This window comes from Salvelinus sp. IW2-2015, unplaced genomic scaffold (assembly GCF_002910315.2).
Source record: "Salvelinus sp. IW2-2015 unplaced genomic scaffold, ASM291031v2 Un_scaffold3157, whole genome shotgun sequence".
NCBI classification, from domain to species: Eukaryota; Metazoa; Chordata; class Actinopteri; order Salmoniformes; family Salmonidae; genus Salvelinus; species Salvelinus sp. IW2-2015.
The window spans coordinates 42,047-52,101 of NW_019944445.1; the positions used below are offsets into that span (position 1 = coordinate 42,047).

The window sequence follows — 10,055 nt, forward strand, 5'->3', positions numbered from 1 at the left end:
TACCTGTTAAATAAAGGTGTTCTCAACTAGCCTACCTGGTTAAATAAAGGTGTTTCTCAACTACCTGGTTAAATAAAGGTGTTCTCAACTAGCCTACCTGGTTAAATAAAGGTGTTCTCAACTAGCCTACCTGTTAAATAAAGGTGTCCTCAACTAGCCTACCTGGTTAAATAAAGGTGTTCTCAACTAGCCTACCTGGTTAAATAAAGGTGTCCTCAACTAGCCTACCTGGTTAAATAAAGGTGTTCTCAACTAGCCTACCTGGTTAAATAAATGTGTTCTCAACTAGCTACATGGTTAATAAAGGTGTTCTCAACTAGCCTACCTGGTTAAATAAAGGTGTTCTCAACTAGCCTACCTGGTTAAATAAAGGGTTCTCAACTAGCCTACCTGGTTAAATAAAGGTGTTCTCAACTAGCCTACCTGGTTAAATAAAGGTGTTCTCAACTAGCCTACCTGGTTAAATAAAGGTGTTCTCAACTAGCCTACCTGGTTAAATAAAGGTGTTCTCAACTAGCCTACCGGTTAAAATAAAGGTGTTCTCAACTACCTGGTTAAATAAAGGTGAAACAAATAAATGAATAAAAAACCATAGTGTATGCATGCTTTTAGTTCTGCTTGCACATGTCACAAAATGTTTGAACTTTTCACAGTATATTTGCTCAAAACATGTTAGATTGAAACATTTACATTTACAATACAATGACTTCATTGATTCATGTGTTTGGTTTATTGGGGTGATTTTTACATAATGTATGATTATATGTTTCATAAAGTGGTATAATATAATGAATATTGTTTTACTATGTTACTAAGCCATGGTCCTTATAAGACATTGTCAAAATTAGTGCACTACATATGGAATACAATGCCATTTGGGACACAACATTCTTCCATTGGTCCTGTCCATCCACTGGCTGTAGTGGGAGATGGTGGTGTATAAACCAGGCTTCTATTGAGTCAGGGTCTTGTCTATCCACTGGCTGTAGTGGGAGATGGTGGTGTATAAACCAGGCTTCTATTGAGTCATGGGTCTTGTCTATCCACTGGCTGTAGTGGGAGATGGTGGTGTATAAACCAGGCTTCTATTGAGTCATGGTCTTGTCTATCCACTGGCTGTAGTGGGAGATGGTGGTGTATAAACCAGGCTTCTATTGAGTCATGGTCTTGTCTATCCACTGGCTGTAGTGGGAGATGGTGGTGTATAAACCAGGCTTCTATTGAGTCATGGTCTTGTCTATCCACTGGCTGTAGTGGGAGATGGTGGTGTATAAACCAGGCTTCTATTGAGTCATGGTCTTGTCTATCCACTGGCTGTAGTGGGAGATGGTGGTGTATAAACCAGGCTTCTATTGAGTCATGGTCTTGTCTATCCACTGGCTGTAGTGGGAGATGGTGGTGTATAAACCAGGCTTCTTGCTGGATCCACACTTCTTCCCTCCATTTGAAGTGATCCCAACTGCCACACCATTATACAGGAGAGGACCTCCAGAATCACCCTGCGGATCACACACACACACACACACACACACACACACACACCACACACACACACACACACACCACACACACACACACACACACACACACACACACACACAACACACACAACACACACACACACACACACACACACACACACACACACAACACACACACACACACACACCACATATAATATGAAGATTCCTCAGACACCTAAAGGTTATTTCTGTCATTACATATATATTTTATTTAACCCTTATTTTACGACCTACGTCCACTTAGAACACATTCATATTTAAAGCATGACCTGGGAAATAGTTACAGGGGAGAGGAGGGGTAATGAATGAGCCAATTATAAATGAAAGTAGAAAATATTGAGGGATATCGGTTTTTTCTATACATCATCAGGAAATTATCAATGGAAAATTTAGACATAATTATTTCAATGGAGGATGTAATATTGAAGTTCTGGTGGACTTCTTTTCTATAGTCGACATTATTTTACGGATTATTATGTGTGTAGACTTACATCACAGGTGTCTCTCTGTCTGCTGGCCGCACACAGCATGTTATTGGTGAACTTCTTGCCATAGTAGTCACTGCGGCCGCATCGAACACGGTTCATCACATCGATGACCAGTTCCTGTAGCTTGTCAGGACGTGACCCCAGGTTGTTCAGTGACCCCCACCCCGCCGTGTTGACCTCCTGTTCCGTGGCGGGGTCAGCCCCATCGTCACTCTGGAGCTTCAGGGACTTTACTGCGTCACTGGCCATGATTGGTCGGTCCAGCTGCCAATCACAGGGTAGATTTCTTGCTCAGAGACAAGATAACGTGTAGGGTATGTCCCAACTGGCTCCTTACTTTCTACATAGTGCACTACTTCTGACCAAAAAAGGAGTCAAAGTGGTCAAAAGTAGTGCACAATGACTGTAAAAGGGTGCCAAATGGGAGGCAAACCACAAGGAGGTCTTCAAACCATATACATAAACTGTTGAACTTGGGTTGAATTGACCTGACAGTAAAAGGGGACTGACACAGAGGAGAGAGAGCCGAAGACGAGACAAGACTTGCATGCGACTTACCTTGATCAAAGCAATGTCATTATCATAGTTAGAGATGCTGAAATCAGGGTGACTGAACACTTGAACAATGTCAAAAGTTTGTTTAGAATCTTCCGGTTCGCTCAGAGAGTGAGCTCCTAGGACCACCTTCCTCCCTTCTGACCTGTCCATCAAAACAAACAGCACAAACAAAGATCAGTTACAACAACGCAATGATGACAACGACACATGCTGCTCTGAGCAGCGAATCATTTCATCATCATCATCATCTTCACAGACATTTTAAATACGTCGCCAAGTGAATAATGTGCTGCAAAATGTAGTGAATATAAWTCATGCATCAGTTTGAGTGGACAATCTGAGCATCATTTTACTGTCCAATTGTCCATTTACTGTAATTGTGCATATACTGTGAACTTGTACTACTGTAAAATGTTCCTATAATACCGCTACCGTAGAAACATGAGAACCTACACTACAGGAGAACTCACCCAGAGAGAAAGCAGTGTGCGGCGCTCATCACCCACTGATCGGCCACCAGAAACCCTCCGCACTCATGTTTCATCCTGCCGCCGTCGGCGACCTGCAGCGAGGCCATGTACGGACGGGAGTGGGCCTCCGCCTCTCGTCCACCGGTGATAGCATCACCTGAACATACGCCGCAGATAGAGAATCATAAATGTGGATCTAAACATGTCGACAGGTGCATAGATATCTTTGATCTGATAGCGTTTTAGGAGCAGGCTATTCTGTCCATAGAACAKCAGAACAGAAATGGGCCTAAGGGTTCATCAAAAAATTATAATAGTAATTCATAGGCGATCAATTCATTCAAATAAATTCAAAAGAGTTTGCACAGAGATTTTGTTTGTTTGGCTTTTGAAAATGTCATGCCAATAAACACCTGAAAGCAAGCGGTGTAGGTCGTCATTTCTAATTGAGAAAAGCCAGTATTGTAGAAGAATAAACYTACTGCATAAAAAGCCAGCCAGCAGAGCAGCAGTCAGGAACAGCCGTCTCTCACAGCCCATTGTGTCAGTCTGTCTGGTWACAGTGTCTCTCAGARCAGAGAACACACAGTATTATTCTGAACGCAGAAAGGGRGGAAATATATAAATCAGCCAAGTTGGCGCAGAGAGACGAGGGGAGGACATGCCTCCAACATTCCTACAACTCCAACAGGAAAAACAGGGAGGGAGATTGTCAGTGTGGTGCCAGGACAACAACCTCTCCCTCATCGTCAGCAAAACAAAGGAGCTGATCGTGGACAACAGGAAACAGAAGGCCAAGCACACCCCCATCTACATAGTGGAGAATGTCAAGAGCTTCATGTTCCTCTGTGTCCACATCACTTAGGACTAAACATGCTCCACACATTCTCATACAGTTGTGAAGAGCTACGACAATGCCTCTTCCCACTCAGGAGACTGAAAAGATTTGACATGGGTCCTCAGATCCTCAAAAAGTTATACAGCTGCACCATTGAGAGCATTTTGACTGGCTGCATCACCGCTTGRTACGGAAWCTGCTTGGCATCTGACTGTAACGGGCTACAGAGTGTAGTGCGTAAGGCCCAGTACATCACCGGGGCCGAACTCCCTGCCATCTAGGACCTCTATACCAGGCGGTGTCAGAGGAAGGACCTAAAAATTGTAAAAGACAATAGCCAACCAAGTCATACACTGTTCTCTCTGCTACCGCATGGCAAGAAGTACCGATGCACCAAGTCTGGAACCAACAGGACCTTGAACATCTTCTACTCCCATAAGACTGCTAAATAGTTAGTTAAATAGTCTGGAACCAACAGAACCCTGAACATCTTCTACTCCCATAAGACTGCTAAATAGTTAGTTAAATAGTCTGGAACCAACAGAACCCTGAACAGCTTCTACCCCCAAGCCTTAAGACTGATAAATAGCTCATCAAATGGCTACCTGGACTACCTGCATTGACCCTTTTTGCACTCACTGTACCCCTACTTATTTGTACATATATACCTCGATTACCTGGTACCCCTGCACATCAACTGGGTACTGGTACTCTCTGTTATATAGCCATGTTATTACCTGGTATTCCTTGTATATAGCCATGTTATTACCCAGTACTCCTTGTATATAAGCCATGTTATTACCAGGTACTACCTGTATATAGCCATGTTATTACCTGGTACTCCCTGTATATAGCCATGTTATTACCCAGTACTCCCTGTATATAGCCGCGTTATTACCCGGTACTCCCTGTACATAGCCATGTTATTACCCAGTACTCCCTGTATATACGCGGTTATTACCTGGTACTCCCTGTATATAGCCATGTTATTACCCAGTACTCCTTGTATATAGCCATGTTATTACCCAGTACTCCTTGTATATAGCTATGTTATTACCCAGTCTCCTTGTATATAGCCATGTTATTACCTGGTACTCCCTGTATATAGCCATGTTATTACCCGGTACTCCCTGTATATAGCCATGTTATACCTGGTACTCCCTGTATATAGCCATGTTATTACCCAGTACTCCCTGTATATAGCGCGTATTACCTGGTACTCCCTGTAATAGCCATGTTATTACCCAGTACTCCTTGTATATAGCCATGTTATTACCCAGTACTCCTTGTATATAGCTATGTTATTACCCGGTACTCCCTGTATATAGCCATGTTATTACCCGGTACTCCCTGTATATAGCCATGTTATTACCCGGTACTCCCTGTATATAGCCATGTTATTACCTGTACTCCCTGTACATAGCTATGTTATCACCGGTACTCCCTGTATATAGCCATGTTATTACCTTGTACTCCCTGTATATACCATGTTATTACCTGGTTACCCCTGTATATAGCCATGTTATTACCTGGTACTCCCTGTATATAGCCATGTTTATACCCGGTACTCCCTGTATATAGCCATGTTATTACCCGGTACTCCCTGTATATAGCCATGTTATTACCTGGTACTCCCTGTATTATAGCCATGTTATTACCGGTACTCCCTGTATATAGCCATGTTATACCTGGTACTCCCTGTATATAGCCATGTTATTACCCGGTACTCCCTGTATATAGCCATGTTATTACCTTGTACTCCCTGTATATAGCCATGTTATTACCTGGTACTCCCTGTCTATAGCCATGCTATTACCTGGTACTCCCTGTATATAGCCATGTTATTACCTGGTACTCCCTGTATATAGCCATGTTATACCTGGTACTCCCTGTATATAGCCATGTTATCACCGTACTCCCTGTATATAGCCATGTTATTACCCGGTACTCCCTGTATATAGCCATGTTATTACCTGGTACTCCCTGTATATAGCCATGTTATTACCTGTACTCCCTGTATATAGCCATGGTATTACCCGGTACTCCCTGTATATAGCCATTATTACCTGGTACTCCCTGTATATAGCCATGGTATTACCTGGTACTCCCTGTATATAGCCATGTTATTACCTGGTACTCCCTGTATATAGCCATGTTATTACCTGGTACTCCCTGTATAAGCCATGTTATTACCTGGTACTCCCTGTATATAGCCATGTTATTACCTGTATCCTGTATATAACCATGTTATTACCTGGTCTCCCTAATATACCATGTTATTTTTACTCGTAAGTCACTATTTCCATTTAAATGTTTTATCTTTATCTTCAACTCTGCATTTTTGGAAAAGTAGGGGGTAGTTTGGTTCATGGTGAAAGATGGTAAATCTAGCATGGGGTAGTTTGGTTCATGGTAAAGATGGTAAATCTAGCATGGGGGTAGTTTGGTTCATGGTGAAAGATGGTAAATCTAGCATGGGGTAGTTTGGTTCATGGTGAAAGGTGGTAAATCTAGCATGGGGTAGTTTGGTTCATGGTGAAAAGATGGTAAATCTAGCATGGGGTAGTTTGGTTCATGGTGAAAGGTGGTAAATCTAGCATGGGGTAGTTTGGTTCATGGTGAAAGGTGGTAAATCTAGCATGGGGTAGTTTGGTTCATGGTGAAAGATGGTAAATCTAGCATGGGGGTAGTTTGGTTCATGGTGAAAGGTGGTAAATCTAGCATGGGGTAGTTTGGTTCATGGTGAAAGTGGTAAATCTAGCATGGGGTAGTTTGGTTCATGGTGAAAGATGGTAATCTAGCATGGGGTAGTTTGGTTCATGGTGAAAGATGGTAAATCTAGCATGGGGTAGTTTGGTTCATGGTGAAAGATGGTAAATCTAGCATGGGGTAGTTTGGTTCATGGTGAAAGATGGTAAATCTAGCATGGGGTAGTTTGGTTCATGGTGAAAGATGGTAAATCTAGCATGGGGTAGTTTGGTTCATGGTGAAAGATGGTAAATCTAGCATGGGTAGTTTGGTTCATGGTGAAAGATGGTAAATCTAGCATGGGGTAGTTTGGTTCATGGTGAAATGATGGTAAATCTAGCATGGGGTAGTTTGGTTCATGGTGAAAGATGGTAAATCTAGCATGGGGTAGTTTGGTTCATGGTGAAAAGATGGTAAATCTAGCATGGGGTAGTTTGGTTCATGGTGAAAGATGGTAAATCTAGCATGGGGTAGTTTGGTTCATGGTGAAGATGGTAAATCTAGCATGGGTAGTTTGGTTCATGGTGAAAAGATGGTAAATCTAGCATGGGGTAGTTTGGTTCATGGTGAAAGATGGTAAATCTAGCATGGGGGTAGTTTGGTTCATGGTGAAAAATGGTAAATCTAGCATGGGGTAGTTTGGTTCATGGTGAAAGTGGTAAATCTAGCATGGGGTAGTTTGGTTCATGGTGAAAAGATGGTAAATCTAGCATGGGGGTAGTTTGGTTCATGGTGAAAGATGTAAATCTAGCATGGGGTAGTTTGGTTCATGGTGAAAAGATGGTAAATCTAGCATGGGGTAGTTTGGTTCATGGTGAAAGATGGTAAATCTAGCATGGGGTAGTTTGGTTCATGGTGAAAATATGGTAAATCTAGCATGGGGGTAGTTTGGTTCATGGTGAAAGATGGTAAATCTAGCATGGGGTAGTTGTTCATGGTGAAAGATGGTAAATCTGCATGGGGTAGTTTGGTTCATGGTGAAAGGTGGTAAATCTAGCATGGGGGTAGTTTGGTTCATGGTGAAAGATGGTAAATCTAGCATGGGGTAGTTTGGTTCATGGTGAAAGATGGTAAATCTAGCATGGGGTAGTTTGGTTCATGGTGAAAGATGGTAAATCTAGCATGGGGTAGTTTGGTTCATGGTGAAAGATGGTAAATCTAGCATGGGGTAGTTTGGTTCATGGTGAAAAGATGGTAAATCAGCATGGGGTAGTTTGGTTCATGGTGAAAGATGAAATCTAGCATGGGGTAGTTTGGTTCATGGTGAAAGATGGTAAATCTAGCATGGGGTAGTTTGGTCATGGTTAAAAGGTGGTAAATCTAGCATGGGGGTTTGGTTCATGGTTAAAAGGTGGTAAATCTAGCATGGGTAGTTTGGCATGGTGAAAGATGGTAAATCTAGCATGGGGTAGTTTGGTTCATGTTGAAAGATGGTAAATCTAGCATGGGGTAGTTTGGTTCATGGTGAAAAGGTGGTAAATCTAGCATGGGGTAGTTTGGTTCATGGTGAATGATGGTAAATCTAGCATGGGGGTAGTTTGGTTCATGGTGAAAAATTGTAAATCTAGCATGGGGGTAGTTTGGTTCATGGTGAAAGATGGTAAATCAGCATGGGGTAGTTTGGTTCATGGTGAAAGATGGTAAATCTAGCATGGGGTAGTTTGGTTCATGGTGAAAGATGGTAAATCTAGCATGGGGTAGTTTTGTTCATGGTGAAAGATGGTAAATCTAGCATGGGGTAGTTTGGTTCATGGTGAAAGATGGTAAATCTAGCATGGGGTAGTTTGGTTCATGGTGAAAGTGGTAAATCTAGCATGGGGTATGGTTCATGGTGAAAATATGTAAATCTAGCATGGGTGAGTTTGGTTCATGGTGAAAAGATGGTAAATCTAGCATGGGGTAGTTTGGTTCATGGTTAAAAGGTGGTAAATCTAGCATGGGGTAGTTTGGTTCATGGTGAAAGGTAAATCTAGCATGGGGTAGTGGTTCATGGTGAAAGGTGGTAAATCTAGCATGGGGTAGTTTGGTTCATGTGAAAGGTGGTAAATCTAGCATGGGTAGTTTGGTTCATGGTGAAAATATGGTAAATCTAGCATGGGGGTAGTTTGGTTCATGGTGAAAGGTGGTAAATCTAGCATGGGGTAGTTTGGTTCATGGTGAAAGATGGTGAATTCTCATGTTTATCGCATGCTGTCTCTAAATGTGTCTATAACATATTACTAGGCTAAAGTGTATGTTGTTAGCCAAGCCAGTCAGCTATTACAACATCAAAGTGCAGTTCAGGGTTAGAATAAGACCATATTGAGCTATGAGTTACTGGCAGAAAGTATAGAAAACAGTCAGAGAATTTCCTTAAGAAATGGTCCTATTCATCTGTTTTTAATCTGTATCATTAGGTTGGCTGAGTTTGCTGTTTTTAATCTGCATTTACGGGAAGGGGAGTCAGTCTTCTCTTGCAGAACATGTTCTTGTCAGTGTCTTTGTTTCCTCTCTCTCTTCGGTGTAAACTTTCAGCTCTAACAKATTACATGTGAGGCAGAGAGAAAACACTTCAGATGCRTAATGAGTGTGTAATTACGCAAATGGATTTTAATTAAGATTAGGCCCTGTAGGCCTACAGTTTGTTGTACCTTTATTTAACTAGGCAAGTCAGTTTAGAACAAATTCTTATTTACAATGATGGCCTACCCCACTCTAGGAACAGTGGGTTAACTGGCTTGTTCAGGGGTAGAACGACAGATGTTTACCTTGTCAGCTCTGGGATTCGATCTTGCAACCTTTCGGTTACTAGTCTACGCTCTAACCACTAGGCTACCTGCCGTACCGCAGTGATCAGATTAGTAACACAACATATTTCTATTTGATAATTGCAAAGATTATTATATAAATTATTATTGTATAAATGTATGAGATACATAGACTGACAAATGGAACTATTTCTTCATTTCCAGATTTGACTGTTTGGTTTTACATTTGAGCAAAAAAAGATGTTTAAAACGTAATGTACATGAAAACCTAGACACCTAATTCTAAAAGAGAAAGTGTGAGAAGTGAGAACARTCTCCCTCCCTGTTTTTCCTKTTGGAGTTGTAGGAATGTTGGAGGCATGTCCTCCCCTCGTCTCTCTGCGCCAACTTGGCTGATTTATATATTTCCCCCCTTTCTGCGTTCAGAATAATACTGTGTGTTCTCTGYTCTGAGAGACACTGTWACCAGACAGACTGACACAATGGGCTGTGAGAGACGGCTGTTCCTGACTGCTGCTCTGCTGGCTGGCTTTTTATGCAGTARGTTTATTCTTCTACAATACTGGAGGCTCCTCAGAGGAGGAAGGGGAGGACCATCCTCCTCGGTGAAATGTCATAAAAATAAAAATAGTGAAAATGTTTTAAAAGTTATCCTTTTTAGATAAAAATATACTAAATATATT

At 41.8% G+C, this 10,055-nt stretch overlaps 1 protein-coding gene across 1 annotated transcript; it reads right to left on the reverse strand.

Moving 5' to 3' along the window:
- Window positions 1-1,068: 1,068 nt before the first annotated feature.
- Window positions 1,069-3,668, reverse strand: cfd (complement factor D (adipsin)). The gene is made up of 5 exons (XM_024142442.2): window positions 3,522-3,668; window positions 3,040-3,196; window positions 2,570-2,711; window positions 2,015-2,275; window positions 1,069-1,499 (listed from the first exon to the last, which is right to left on the reverse strand). The coding sequence occupies exons 1-5, from the start codon at window positions 3,577-3,579 to the stop codon at window positions 1,350-1,352; spliced, it is 768 nt and encodes a 255-aa protein (XP_023998210.1). The 5' UTR covers window positions 3,580-3,668; the 3' UTR covers window positions 1,069-1,349.
- Between the last annotated feature and the right edge of the window lie 6,387 nt (window positions 3,669-10,055).

Bases quoted from the DNA above. Each gene is read 5' to 3' on its own strand.
- cfd (XM_024142442.2), bottom strand. From the start codon at position 3,579: ATGGGCTGTGAGAGACGGCTGTTCCTGACTGCTGCTCTGCTGGCTGGC. The intron at 2,712-3,039 runs GTGAGTTCTCCT...TTTGATGGACAG, and splicing joins GCACACTGCTTTCTCTCTGG to GTCAGAAGGGAGGAAGGTGG. The intron at 2,276-2,569 runs GTAAGTCGCATG...TGTGATTGGCAG, and splicing joins ATGACATTGCTTTGATCAAG to CTGGACCGACCAATCATGGC.